This window comes from Rhinatrema bivittatum, chromosome 1, assembly GCF_901001135.1.
Source record: "Rhinatrema bivittatum chromosome 1, aRhiBiv1.1, whole genome shotgun sequence".
Lineage (NCBI taxonomy): Eukaryota > Metazoa > Chordata > Amphibia > Gymnophiona > Rhinatrematidae > Rhinatrema > Rhinatrema bivittatum.
This window is the reverse complement of record NC_042615.1, coordinates 718381715-718397060: the sequence shown is the minus strand read 5'-3', so window position 1 is coordinate 718397060 and position 15346 is coordinate 718381715. Positions and strand designations below refer to the sequence as shown.

The 15346-nt window shown below is 44.2% G+C and overlaps 1 protein-coding gene across 2 annotated transcripts in view; it reads left to right on the top strand.

Annotated features, from left to right (window-relative positions):
* The window catches only part of RAB3C (RAB3C, member RAS oncogene family), a 349536-nt gene that overhangs the window by 195826 nt on the left and 138364 nt on the right, over positions 1–15346 (top strand). For both annotated transcript variants that reach the window (XM_029576748.1, XM_029576738.1), the window contains exon 3: positions 13460–13578. In XM_029576748.1, coding sequence (XP_029432608.1) covers positions 13460–13578 — 119 coding nt within the window. The remainder of the gene's footprint in view (positions 1–13459; positions 13579–15346) is intronic.

Here is a 15346-nt window from a genome sequence, read left to right as displayed (position 1 = left end):
CTCAATGTGTCCCTCAACCAAGCCTTCAGTGGGAGCCAATAGATTCCTCACAACCTTGAGCCAGCATACCACAGCACCAGCCTGAAGCATCACACCCTTGGCAGGAGCAGCCCTGAAGCCCCATCATGCCACATTGGAGGCCTAGTCCTGCACTCCACACCAACATCACAGCAGCGCTAACAGCATCGGCACCAGGTCTGGCACCAGCACCAACAACATCTCTGCCACCAACAGAGGAGTCCATACACAAGCAGCTGGAGCAGCTGAAAAGGAGGCATGGGGTACACCTCCAACATATATGAGCAGAGCTAGTGCGCCTCAAGAGGCTGTCAACAGGCAGAACCAATTCCTGCAAGATCAGACTGTCGCAAACATGAAAAATGTTATGAAACTGGCCGCAGCAGTCAATAGCATGACAAACATGCTGATGCAGATCCTGCAAAGGATGCCTGAGGAGCCATCCAAGTCTTCCTCAGCATCACTGAAGTCCACAACCCACAGCAGTCCCTGGGCTGACAGACATCTGAGGGGTAGGCCCCCAAAAGACATATCCCCCCCCTCCCAAGTGGCAAGCCACGACATGCCAGCTAGATTGAAGAAGCCTGCTGGGCCCATCCTCTCTACAGAGTTCCTGTGCTGGCTAGATGTAAGAAGTCTGCGGGGCCCGTTCTTACTACAGAGTGCTAGCATGCAGAAGGGATGTTCAACTATGAAGTTTTGTCGTCCAGCAGCCTAACTTTACAGCCCTCCTTCATGCTCTGCCTGTATTCCATTCTCCTTCAAGTGGCCTCCAGTGAAGGTGCAGCTGCTGCCTCTTGTCATCATGTCTCATCTCCTGCTGTGGATACTGGTATCTCATCCAATCTGAACTCCTACTGTTGCTGCTGCCTCCATGCTGCTGGATCTTCACCTTGCTGAACTCTGCTACCTTCGCCCTTTGCCTGTCCTCTTGAGTGCACTCTTTCAGTATGGACTGTTTGGGGCCTTCACTTGAACTCTGCTGCCTTGGCCCTTAGGCTGACCCCATGAGTGCACTCTTTCAACAAGGACTTTCTGGGGCATTTTCCTAGCCATCACATTGCAGGTCTGCTATCAGCTCCAACATTAGAGCTGTACTGTAGCTATTGGGGGTGCCACTTCCACTTTTTATGTTCTTTGTTGTAATCATGATTGTGCCAAAATGATAAAATGCTAAGCTTGTATATGTAATGATGCCATTTCAAACAATGTATGTACAGGTCTACACAGAATGTACTGTTCATGTAATGTACACTTTTTTGTGCTATTTGCTATCTTGTCCTTGCACAATGTGATTACCTAAGATTTTGACTTTATTTCAAACAGTGGACCATATGTCTTCGCTTATAAAGTGGTCACTGGTTTGAAAAATACACTTTCTGATTGGTTCATTGTGTGGGTTTTGTGTTAACGGTTCAGTAGGTACCAAGTTGGCCCTCCACATGACCTTGCATGCTAGAATGCCCTTACACATTCCAAATAGCCACTTATCTAGCAAACCATATGGGCTAGGCCTAAAGAAGACCGCTAGAGCTACAGAAGTTTATTACTGGGGACCTTCAGTATTGCTTCTTGTTGCATTCTTCACACTGCATACTCTTAGCTAATTCCTGCTTACATGGGCCTGTATGTGAGATGAACAGTAGCTAGCTGCCCAACACAGTATATTTTGTACATGTAAAGCTTGTGTGGTGTTAAGGGGAAGTTAGTCATCATCACATCATCACATCATCTTCAGCCCCCTCGGGATGGTGGGGGGATTGTAATACAGTAAATTTGAAGGGTTGGGGTGGTTGGGTTTTTTTTTTTTTTTTTTTAATACATGTGCCCCTCACCCCCGCACTAACCTGAAAATCCGTTTCGTTGTTCGGGTCCCCTGATCCACGACGAATTAGGCAATTTCGTTGAAACGTGTGCATCTCTATCACATGCACACGTTTCTCAGCTACAAATTAGGCAGTAAAGTGGGAGCTCTGTTATTGAAACCTTTAACTGTCTGCCTGTACCTTTAGGCTGTGCCTTTAAGCTTCAGAGCTAATTGATATTTACAGCATTTCTAGAGCTGTAGCTCTCCATGCTTGAGGACCAGCTGGGGTGGCATCACACTTGTGGTACTGTCTAATTCACATGAGAGTGCTAGGATGGGGTCCACAAGTCACATGGTGCTAGCTATGCCAATCTATGAACACTGTGTTGGCAGTCATTCACAAACTCACATGCCTCTTTTAGTGTCACTATGAGGCAGAACACATTATGGCAGCTACATGTATTTTATGTCATCTTTACTTTTAGAACTGTTTTTCCAGTACACTGTATAGCTCCATTGTCAAGATGAATTACAAGTAGGCATACGTGTTTTCTGTTACACAGTGACCCAGAGAAGCAGTGAGAGAAAGAATGATAGTGAGGAGAGCAGCAGCTAAGTCTACTGGCCTTCCTTCCCTGGAGGGGGATGTGGTAGGTGAGGCCTATCAGGCAAAGTATAATTGTATAAGGTTTTGGTGAAGCTGGCTGTCACTCAGCGTGGTGTCCTTGGTTCGTGCGGGGACACATAGGGGATCCGGGGGGAGATCCAGAACTATATCCATTCATAGTCAGCGATATTATGGAAGACACAACAAAGCAGCACTACATCTCCAGCTTTGGGTGGGGCATACATTAAAGCTCCGCCTGCCTTGTCCAAACAATTAAATCAATTTTTGAGAACTCCGAAGGTGCATTCGATGACACAGCGAGTAGCACATAAGGCTTCGTTGAACCTTGTCTCTGCCAGCGTGTTGGAAATGGCAACAGGGGTGAGAAGCCAGGTCCTGCAACTGTACCCAGACTCTCCTGCGGCAAAGACAGATTTAAGCAATCAATCATAGCGTTGTCACTTACAGATCTTGCTTGCATACTACAGCATCCTATAAGACTGTATAAGGTAGCCTATACCTTTTCCTGAGCCTTAAAGGCCTATTAGCTTAAGTGCATGTCACATTGTTCTGGGCCAGTATATGTGCAGGATAGCAGTAGCCAAAAGTAGCTCAGCTCTTCCAGACTACTAAATCGCATCTGGGTATTCCAATAATTGCATGCCAGGCCCTTGCAACCGAGCTAAGGCTGCTGGTATGTAGCAGACTGCCAACCTTGAAGCAATACATAAGAACTGGCACACATGTGTTAGCTGAAAAAACAGTACCTCATGGTGTGATTGCACAAGTCCCTGCCTGCTCTGCAGTATGTCCTCCATAGAAACCCATTTGTGAGCCCCGACACAGGGAATATGCAGGCCACCAACATGCACAGGACACTGCTTCTGGTTGAGCTGTGTGATGGTCAAGACAAACTATAGCCGACAATGTGGATGACACATTACTAACCGGCCACATGTGATTGTGCAGTAGCAACAGTGTGCACACTTCAAGCTTGTCATTTACCAGTGAGATTTAAATAGCTCCCAATGGGAGGATAGGAACAGGGCCATTTTGAAAATGAACACATTGAAAGTGTATAGTGCCTGCTCACACAACAAGCTTTAGGGCAGGTGCATTGTTTGCCCTCTTAAGATTAGCAGGCCTCAGCAGCAAGGGGAGAAAAATCCAGGACCTGGGGCAATGGCCTGCAGAAATAAATGTTAAAGCCACTTGTCATGGCAGTGATGCTGTTCCCTCCCCCCACAGCCACCCCCCATGTCCGTGCCATCTGCCACAAATTCATAGCCAGAAATGGAATATAGAAAGAAGTGTCTCTCTTACCTATGAGCCAACCGTCACTATACAGGCCGTTCTCAAAATTTTCGCACAGGCCCAATTGTCTAAGTATAAAGGAATCATGTGTGGCTCCCAGCTACCTGGCCATCACGTCAAGGATGCACATTCGAGCATCATAGACCACTTGCACGTCGATGGAGTGGAAGAGCTTTCTGTTGCGATATGTCTCCTCCCTGTCTTGGTGTGGAATGATGGCCATGTGAGTGCAGTCGATAGCTCCCAGAACATTGCCATCAAGTCCTGCCTGTCCCGAGGAAATGCTATGTAGGGATTAATGTGGTCAGAGACTGCTGTGATGACCTGTTCCAGACAGCGTGAAAAAGTGGTTTGGGACATTCTCCCCACAACCCCTACTGTCGTTTGGAAGGACCTGGTTGCCAGGAAATGCAGGGTGGCCAACAGTTTGGTGAGGCCAGGCACAGTGTGGGACCTTTCAGTGACCAGATCCAAATTCCCTCGGATTTCTTCTTATAATTCCAGGACAGTCTGGCAGCTGAAGCGATACCTGCAAACTACATAGTCCTCTGATATGTCCAGCAAGGATGTTCGTGGAGGAAGGATGGCGCTCTTTGTATCTCCTCCACCACGGCTGCCTGCATTCTAGGTGCTGCCCTGGGCCCTGACCCTGCAGGGCCTATGGCTCAGCCTCCAGTGCAGGGACTTCCCTAGGAGGGCTTGGAACTGCTCTTGCCTGTTCTTGAGGTTGTTGTTCTCCTTGTTGTTGTCTGCGGTGAGCTTCCCGAAGCATCCAGTATCCCTCAACAATTAAACTTGCCACAAACATTATGGGGTAGATTTTAAAAGGGTTACGCGCATAAGTTATGCGCGTAACCCTTTCAAAAAACCCCTGCGCGCCCCCCGGGACGCGCGTAAGTCCCAGGGCTTTGCTAGGGGGGCGTGTCGGGGGCGTGGTGCCGGCCCGGGGGTGTTTCAGGAGCATAGCCGAGGCCTCCGAAATCACTCCTGCGCTGGGTAACTGCGCGGCGGTGGCCGATCGGCGCGCGCGAGTTACGCAGGCGTAACTTTCACAATAAAGGTAGGGCGGGTGTAGATAGGGCTAGGGGGGTGGGTTAGGTAGGGGAAGGTAGGGGGAGGCCGAAGGAAAGTTCCCTCCGAGGCTGCACCCCCTTGCGTGCGCCGACCCCGGATTTTATAAGATACACACGGCTACGCTCGTATCTTATAAAATCCGGCATACTTTTGTTTATGCCTGGTGCATGAACAAAAGTATGGGCGGGCGTACATTTATAAAATCTACCCCTATGGGTTTAAGAAGCTAAACCAGGTAAGACCAGGTGTTTTTATTGGGGCAGGAAAGCCTGGTAGGTGTGTCCGTTATAATTCCTCTTTTTATCATGTGCAATAATAGCTGCAATAACACCTGTAATCCACGATACTGGCCACAGGAGCGTGCTAAATAGATTTTTCACTGTTCTGCAAAAAAAAAAAGGTGTAATTTCTGGCGTTAAATCCTGCGATAGTGTGCGTTACTCTGTTGCACTCTGCGCTAGCAGACCCTCATTTCCATTTACTCCGTCCAAACTTCTCACACTCGAATACTCAGTTTTAAATTTGCATACACATTTTGGGGTAGATTTTCAAAGCTCTACGCGCATAAATCGGGTTACGCACGCCGGGACTATTTTAAAAAGGCCCAGTGAAGCGCATAAGTCCCAGGGCTTTACAACAGGGGCAGCCCAGGGGCGGGACATGGGTGGGGCGGTAAGGGGCGGAGCGGGGACGGGGCCAGAGGCCTCCGACATAGCAGCCATTGCCGCTGTGTTAGAGGATCACATGCCGGCAAGCTGCCGGCGCTCGCAACTTGCGCCTGCCCAGAGGCAGGCGCAAAAGGTAAGACGAGTCAGGGGGGTTAGAGTAGGGCTGGGGGGGAAAGGTTAGAGGAAGGGGTGGGAAGGTTAGGTTAGGGGGGAAGGGAACGGAGGAAGGCAGCATGGCTCGGCGCGCGCAAGGTGTACAATTGTGCACCCCCTTGCGTGTGCCGATCCTGGATTTTATAACATCCTTAACAATTCTTTCAGGTCAATTAGGCAATTTTCTACTAAAAAATGGTTTATTTATTTGTGTGTATCATTGAATTTATGTATTTATATATTCATGTTTGTGCATTTCATTTAAATTATTTAAATTTTCTTCTGTATGTTGTCAAAATATGTTCACACAATGTAAGTTTATTTAATTTTATTTACATATGTATGTGACCATTATTTATTTACATATATTTATGTGTCTGTGTATCTTTATTTTAATTTTCAAATTTTACCCTTAACAGCCCCAGAGGCAGCTCCTGTGAGAGCGAAACTCGGCCAGAGTCGGGCAACTTTTTAATAAAGGCATTTTTACACCGATCTTCTTCGCTCGTCGCTTACTAGCAATATTGGATCAGCTTCCGCTTTGTTTTTTGATAATCACCTTTGCAATTTTTAAATGTCTATTGCTGGCTATAGTAGGTATTTCATTATTTTGTAGAACCCTATTCTCTGTCCTTGTGGACTCTTACAATAGTACCTATGATAAATGTATTCACTGTTAAACGTAGAAACACAGAGTATGATGTCAGATAAAGAATATAAGGCCCATCTAGTCTACCTTATTTACTTTCTGTTACTATACCATAGATCCCAGTTGATTTTTTACTTTCTTACCTTTCCTTCTGTGTAAATATGGATCTTAAGTTTACATTCATAGCCTTATGAAGGAGCTTAGCATTAAATACTGTATAATTGTAATCCTCCAAAAGTACTTAGTGCAATATGTCTCCCTTAAGACATATAACCACACAGGTTATGCTCGTGATCATCTGCTTGTCCATCACCCAGGAAGCTATAAGGGGAAAATGAGATGACATACAGGAGAACTTATCTTGTATAGCAGATACATCTCAGTGAAACTTGTTTAGTGGTAATAAAATGACAACTGCTACCAAAAAAGAAAATAGTTCAAATAGAGTACTTTATCTCTACTAGAGATGTGCATTTGTTGGAGATGAAATGAGAAGTTTTAACAAAATTTCCAGTTTTTTCATTTAATTTTTAAAACAAAAGAAACATGAATAAATATTTTTTATTTTTGTTCATTTTGTTTAAAAAATATAAAAGTAAAAATAACACTGTCACAGTAGCCAACTCCCCCCCCCCCCCAGCTCTTCCCTGAACTTCCTCAGTCCCCTCCTCTGTCTAGATTGTCTCGCCCTCTTGTTGAAGATTCCTTCACATTTTCAGAGAGCTCCCTGATCACCCCTGCCTTGCTGCTGCTGCTATTGCAAAGGGCACGAGCAGACCAAGGCTGATGCCATTGTAAATTTTTGCCATACAAAAATAGCACCAGCCTGAGCTTGGACCTGCACACATACATTTTGAATTTTATAAAGTTTAAGGTGAATTTTAAAACCCTGGCACACAAATGAATTAAAGGATGTGCAAGGAAGTCGGCATCGCGCGTGCCAACCATATTTCTAAAAGCGCCAAGACAAGTGCGTAAATGCCGCTGCGCACACATCTCAAAAGTTTCCAAATAGAGGCGGGGCATGGTGAAGGCGGGGCGTGGGCATTTTAGGGCCTGGCCAAGAGCTGTTCCCGTAAATATTTACGTACCCCAGCTCGTGCCAAGGTCCCCTGCCGCGTAACTTTACTTCTGCTATGGATGACGTGTAAGTTATAAAATAAAAGGATCGAGCCATTTCGGAGGGGTTTAAAGGGTCTGGGCTAACTGGGAGAGAGTGCAGGCTATCAAACTGAGGTGGGGTTTGGAGGACCCAGCTATTAACTGGGCGACATGGTGGATGAACTGGTAAACTGAGAATGATATGGGCGTGCGCTTCTTTTAAAATCCCCTGACTTACGCGGTAGAAGTGGGGTTTGCTCACCCATGAGCACGCCCATAAGTGCATGCAGCCAGACTATCTTATAACATGCATGCATACACGCATGCAAATTCTAAACTTGCCATGTCCCTGGGTGCGGGCTGACGCACAAGTACAAATGTGCACCTGCACGTTGGTTTGAAAGTTATCGTCCCTGTGCATAAGTATACAAGCATAAGTTTTGCCCTCCAAAGAGCTGATTACCCTTTTAGAAATACACAGCATTTTATGATAAGGATGTGAATCGTTTTTCTAATGAATTGAAATATCGTACGATATTTCTAAATTCTTTATATATCGGATAAAAAAAGAAACGATCACTTTTCCCCCCGAATTTTCGTAAAAATCGTTTTTCGGGTTAGTGCGTGCTAATGGGAGTTAGCGCGCGCTAACAAAAAAACGTTTATTTTTGTTATTTTTTGTTACTTTTTGCTATTTTTTGTTAGCGCGCGCTAACATGAGTTAGCGTGCACTAACCCGAAAACTGATTTTTCACAAAAAAAAAAACCCGGGGATCCGCGAAAGGGGGAACGATTAGGCACCCGATTCACATCCCTATTTTATAAACCATGCAGCTCCTGCCGCACAGTTCAGAAAATACTAGCATTAATCGCTAGATGCCCACTTGCACTTTACCTGTGGAATTTGCAGCTATGTGGATAATATGATTATCAACCCCATTGTTGATTTCTCTAATGATGCTTTTCTTTTTAAATGGAACATATCAAGATCTTGACAAAGTTTAGTCTTTCTTACTGAAATGGGCAACTATGTAGATCGGATATCTCCAAATGCCAAAGCAGCAATGCCCAAATGCCCAAAATTTAAAAGCCCGGCACGCGTAAAAATCAGGGGATTCGCATGTGACCAGGTCTTGCGTGCATCTTGCGCATTTTAAAAATAGCCCGGCCATGCACCTATCTCCCAGTACTCGCAGAAGTGCCGGGCTCAATCAAAGGGGCAGGCCAGGGGGCAGGGTCTGGGTGGGGAGAGGCGGGGCAGAGCAGGACGGAGACTGGCCAGGTCAGCGGCCATTAGGCCCTGTCCCGGGGAAGCGCACCCCAGCATCCAGCCGGAGCACAGAACTTACTTCATCTATTCAGATTTTTAAAAAAAAGTAGGGAAAGGGGTTTTAGGGATCAGGGAAAATGGAGGCAGAGTAGGAAGGGGTAAAGGGAAGTTCCCTCCCAGTCCACTTCTTAATTGGAGCGGACTGGCAGGGAACTGGGGGAGGGAACTGGGGGAGGCTCGATTGCATCACAGTGCGTATTTACCAAAAATTTCCCCTCCCGCCCACACGTGCTCACAGATTTTTAAAATCCATCGTGCGCATGTTATAAAATCGGTGCAACCATGGATGCCTGCACGTTCCTTTTAAAATCGACCACAACATGTGCTCAGAAGGAGACTGGGAAAAAAAAAAAGGTTCAATAATGTAACAGTGAAGAAATGAAAATGTCAAGTGTAGAATCTACATGAAAGAAATTAAGATAAAGATGGATGAATGACAGTGAGTATGAAAGGTATGGCATTTTTGTTAATAAAAGGAAAAACAGGTAATCTGTGCACTATTTTGTAAAATGTGAGTGCACCATCAGAGTAAAGGCCCAACTCATAGTTCTAAATATTTTGTTTAACAATTTGTCAATAAAAATATCTATCTATTTATTTATTTATTTGTTTGTTTATTTAAAATCTTTTCTATACCGCCTATACAATTTGTTAGGTCTAAGCGGTTTAAATGAGGTAACATACATAATCATATAATAGTCAAAACAATATAAAAACAATATCTTGAAAATAATATTGAATTCAGAATAAATTAAAAATAAAACTAAAAGGTAAATAGAGAAGTTGTGACAAAATACAGCATGAAATTATATTGAGGATAAGGAACCATCATGGCTGAGGATAAGTATATTTTTACAGCCTTTTTGAATTCTTTTGCATTTGACAGAAGTCAGATCGAGTTTGGTATTGGGTTCCATAATATAGGGCCCTCTACAGAGAAGGCACGTTAGATCTAGCCCAGCTGTCTTAATATTTGGAACTTGCAGATAGTTTTTATCAATAGAGCACAGCTGACGTGGGGGTGGATATAGGCGTAGTGAGGAACATAGCCAAACTGTTGAAGAGTTGTATATTAAATTGTGAATAATTGATAGGACCTTATATTGGATATGCTGACATATCCAATATAAGGATTCCCCTCCCTATCCTGCCTTGGATTACTGAACTCCAAATACAAGACTTTGTACTTAGGGGTAGATTTTAGAAGACCTACGCCCGTAAAACCTGGGGTTTTACGGGCGTAGGTGGCCTTATGCGAGCCGGGCCTATTTTCAAAGGCCCGGCCACGCGCGGAAACCCCCGGGACGTGTGTAAGTCCCGGGGTTGCTTAAAGGGGCGGTCCAGGGGCGGGGCTAGATGCGCCTGGCACAGCAGCCATTTGCTGCTATGCTGGGGGATCGCGTGCCGTCAGGGTGCCGGCACGCAAACTCTGCACCTGCTCAAAGCAGGGACAACAGGTAAGACAAGGATTTTGGGGGGGTTAGGATAGGCCTAGGGGCGGGAAGGTTAAGGGAAGGGGTAAGAAGGGTAGTATAGAGGGTAGGAAAGTTCCCTCCCATAGCCCCTTCTAAATTGGAGTGGACTGGGAGTGAACTGTGGAAGGCTGCGGGTGTCGGCGTGTGCAGGTTCCACAAATGTGCACCCCCTTGTGCGCGCCGACCCCTGATTTTATAACGTGCACACCGGCGCAAGCATGTTATAAAATCACGTGAACATATGTTTGCGCCAGGTAGCGTGCCCACATGGATGCTTGCGCGCATGCTTTTAAAATGTACCCCTTATTGCATTGACACTTGGCTGACAAGCAGTTGACTACTGCTTGAACTTCTTAGTTTGCTCTTCATTCCATCTACGCTTTCAGGATGACCACTCTCTTGCAGATCTTAATGTCATCTACAAAAAGCATTTTTTTTTCTGCTTGCCCATCTACAGTATTGCTCATGAAGATATTGAATAGAATTGGCCCCAGGAAAGATCCCTAACCTTTGCTGAAATCCAAGTATTTACATCCATACAGGAGACCACTGAGCTAATTCATTAATTACAAAATCAAAGAAATGTATCAGATTTATCCCTTTGGTGAAACCATGCTGCCTTAGATTTTGCAACCTTCTGGATTCTAGATACATTTCATTCCTTTCATATAGTTTTCAACCTCTTCATTGCCACTTCTTTGAAGAGGGGCTGCATCTACTCTTCTCCAGTCTTGTGCCCCCCCCCCCCCCTATTGATTGTCTGGATCTACCAGTGGACCTGTCCAAAGATCTCTGAGAACCCTTAATATCCAAGGTTGGATCTCATCCAACCCTTTGACCTTATCAGCTTTCAGTTTTTCTAGTTCCATATAGATATTCACTATTGTAAATGATGTGTATATACCCCACTGTCCCCTGACAATTGCCAATGGTCTTTCTCCAATTCCTTTTTCATGGAATGCTGAACAAATTTATTATTTCTTCTTTTTCCTTTTCACTCTCCACAAATTCCTTTGTGTTCTTCTCTCTTCTGGAACCACTCTGCTGCCATTGGGAGGCAAGATGCTGAGGGGCTAATGGTAAGTCCTGCAGCTGCTGGGAGATCAAGCATCTAGGGCCCATCAAGAAGCCAAATGCTGGAGCAGCTCTTTGATCACCAAGAAGCTGAGGAACTGTCAAGTGGCCGAGTACTGGTGCAGCCCTGTGGCTTCTGGGAGGTGCGGGAACTAAAAGTCACTGTTGTGGGGGGGGGGCGCATATTGTAAGGAGGGGAGAATGTTGCACTTGTGGGATAGGAAGACTGGTGCTATGAGGGGAACTACAGAAATCAAAGCTATCATATCCCTATTTCCAAAATACTTTTTATGACAGAATTCTCAAGTGGTTGCTTTGATGGGGAATTGTGAGTACTGTGGCTGGAAAGAGGAATTGTCTGCTCTCAAACAGGTTAATTTTAAAAGGAGTGTGAGTAAGGATACGCTCAATTTTATATTGTGTGTGCAAGTTTGTGCTTATCATTTAAAATATCCCTGCTGTGTGTAGCCTTTATGTGCATAAGTGACCATTTTTTGGGGGGGGGGGGGGGGGGGGAGGGAGAGAGAGAGAGAGAGACTCTATTAAAGAGGCTATCTGACACTCTATATATCCCCCACTGTAAGAGAGGCACTTTCAACTCAGGGTCAGTTTGGGGGGGGGAGGGGGAGCGGTGTTACAAGGGTCTACAGCAGTGGTTCTCAACCCTGACCTGGAGACCCCCCCAGCCAGTCGGGTTTTCAGGATATCCACAATGAATATGCTTGAGAGAAAATTTGCATGTTATGGAGGCAGTGTATGCAAATTTTCTCTCATGCATATTCATTGTGGATATCCTGAAAACCCGACTGGCTGGGGGGGTCCCCAGGACAGGGTTGAGAACCACTGGTCTACAGACTCTTGCGCCTTAGGCAGATCAACGGGAGATATCTACAGTGGGAGATATATGGAGTGTCAGATTTTCTCTCTTTTGCTCTTTCTCTACGGCTCTGGTGTTCAGGATCCCTGTGGCTCAAAATCACCAGACTTGCGCCTCATCAGGATCAGTAGTAAAGTTAAACAGGTAACAGGGTGCGCGTTGCCATGTTCAGCCTTGCAAAATTCAGGGGTTTCGCACGTACATCTTAGCTCCACCCCAGAACACCCATGCCCCGTTTCTGCCTCCTTATTCTTGATGTGCATAGGTATGTACGTGTGTACTTCCCGGCTTCTTAAAATTCATGTTGCTTGCGCATGGCCCACATACGTGTGTGGGACTGCTTTTGCGCAAGCAATGCTTTTAAAATCTACCAGAAATTGTGAAATAGTTTGCCCCTTGGCATTCAGACAGAGACAAAATATTTTGCCTTCAGGAAAAAGCTATTCTTGGATCTTTCTGGATGCTTGTGGGTGTATTCATGGATTTTTTTAATATTCTGCCCTTGTGATAAAATATTTCTGTTTTGTTGCTTTTTCCCCTTCATCTCTGGATTTTTTCGAAGGTATAATGGGCAAAATCTTTTCTTTTCATTTCATGTGTTGTCCAGTTGGGCGCAGTGAGTTTTCTGGTGTGAGATATATGTGCAAAGATTTAGGTACTTGACTTGTCTTATTTTTATCGAATGTTGTTTGTGTTTATGGATGGCATTTTTAAGATCTTTTTTTTTCTACTAGATATTATGATTTGATTTTTGTTGTATTGTCATATTTTAGATCTTAGATCTATTAGCCTATCTCAGATATGAATATTTACAGATTTGTCTTTATATCTGAAGAATTAAAATATTCAAATTTATGGCCCAACTAGAAGTGCTTCCTCAAATTCTTTCAAAGGTATATTTAACCATCTGCGTATTAAGTAAAAGCCAGGTATTAAGCATGAACACAAGCCTCACAACACACCATGGTTTCAGACAAAGAAAATTCAATAATGACAAAAAGCTGGATATCATCTGAAATGGAGAGCCTGAATTGTTATGCTGCTGAATATCCCCGTATTTGGCACTACTTAGCTGGATAAGTTAGCGTTCAAAGAATTTCAATATTGGGCTCCTTATAATCAATGACAGTTCTTTTGCAGCTTGGGCTGGGGAGTTGTATTTGAATGTTTTCTTCTTGTTTCATCTCTTGATTTGCATACTTTTCCTAACAAAATCATTTTTAGTGCTCTGTTTAAATGTAAACTGTATAAATACATTTTTAAAACAATAATGAATATATCCACTTACAAAACAACATATTTTTGCTTCTAGGACACAGCTGGACAGGAACGGTATCGGACAATAACCACCGCATATTATCGTGGTGCTATGGGCTTTATTTTAATGTATGATATCACAAATGAAGAATCCTTCAATGCAGTCCAAGACTGGTAAGTACCGTTGAACTCTTCTATTGCAATACCTATCTTCATGTATTGCTAAAGGCATATTTCATGTTCTCAGCAATATTACTTTTACTTTACAGTTCTTAAGGGATATAGATTTGGAGGAGAAAAGAGGGAGCTGCTTTGTTCTCCCATTATAAAGTAATAGAGAAAGGGACTTTAATTGAGGGGAAAAATGTTTACTCTTAAGCTAAAAAGCAAGTCTTTTCCTAAAGTGAAAGGGGCATTAAATATATTATGGGGTAGATTTTCAAAGAAGCGCACGCGCGTCCATGTGCGCGCGCTACCCGGCGCTGGCCTTCCATTGCTCCTACCATGTGATAGGGGCCGGCCAATGGCACTGATAGCTCCTGTCACATGGTAAGGGCAAAGGGCCATCGGCGCCATTTTGATTAGTGGCAGCCGACGGCCTGAGAGCGGGAGATTGCTCCTGGGACCCCCGCTGGACCACCAGGTACTTTAGGAAAGTTTTTTGGGGGTCGGGAGGGTGGGGGATTCTAAATAATTAAATTTAAAGGGTCAGGGTGGGTTTGGGGTTTGTTTTTTTTTCTGTGTGCCCTTTCTTCCCCGCCCCCCCCCCCCCCCCCAAATGATAAGAAAACCACATGAAAATTTTGTGGGGTTTTCCTATCATTTTTGGGGACCCCCAATACATGACGGATTAGAAAATATCGTACAATATTTTCAGCCATCATAAAAACGATGCACATCCCTAGTATAGTAACATTACTGGTAAACTATGTTTCATCATGATTGTTCTGTGCACCATAATATAAATCAGCAAAGCCAAGTATTTTCCATTTAGTTCATTGCTTATCAATATGTGAATCACCAGTTTCTTGCAGAAAATTAATTTTACTTATAATGTATTTATTTATTTACTGTGTTTTTTCTACATTCCACCTTGCAAGAACAACTCATTCTAGGTGGATTTCAGGCCAAAGTACAACAGCATTTAGGAGAACAAACATAATGACAGTGCAGGCAATAAAAGTGTCAACATTTCACATCAACTAAATATCTTCAATTAAAGCATAATATGTCAACAAATATAGCAGCATAATACACCAAAAATTAATAAAAGCTTGATTAAATCAAAGGCTTATATCTTCTTCCAAAACAATTTGTAATATGTAATACCACAGAGCTCAAAGGGAAGTACATTCTAGCTGCCCCACAACCAAATGTCCTTTCTGTAGGTATCTTGAAGATAAGCCATATTAACAAAAGGAGCTACTCGAATTACCTAGCAATCTTAAAGTTAACAGCTGTTTGGCAGTCCTAAGGATTATCCAGCTACATTAGCCAGATAACAATGAAAATCAGTGAGTTTACTGATAGGGATGTGCATTTGTCTTTAACAAACGCTAAAAATGCAACAAATGAGGCCTCCTATGAAAATACCTGAAAATTCTCAGGTATTTTCTTATTTTTTCTTATTTTCTTATTTGTAGCATTGAAAAAAATGGACCTCACCGGGCTGACAGGGGCCTAACTGTCCATCAACTGGTGCCAACTACACCGGTGAAAGGCACCAAAGTAAGATGAATTTGATGCCATCCTTCAGGTAGATTGTGCCATTTTCAAAGCACCAGAACCTGAATGGGAGTGGCTCATGCCCTTTGCAACTCAGGATCTGGGGGAGTGAATTGGGAGCTCTCCACAGCCCTAGCCCTGGCCCCAACTCCAGGCAGGCCCCAGTGCCAGGCTGGTTCTGGGCAGTTTTCTGGCCCAGCTAGGGCCTATGGAAGCT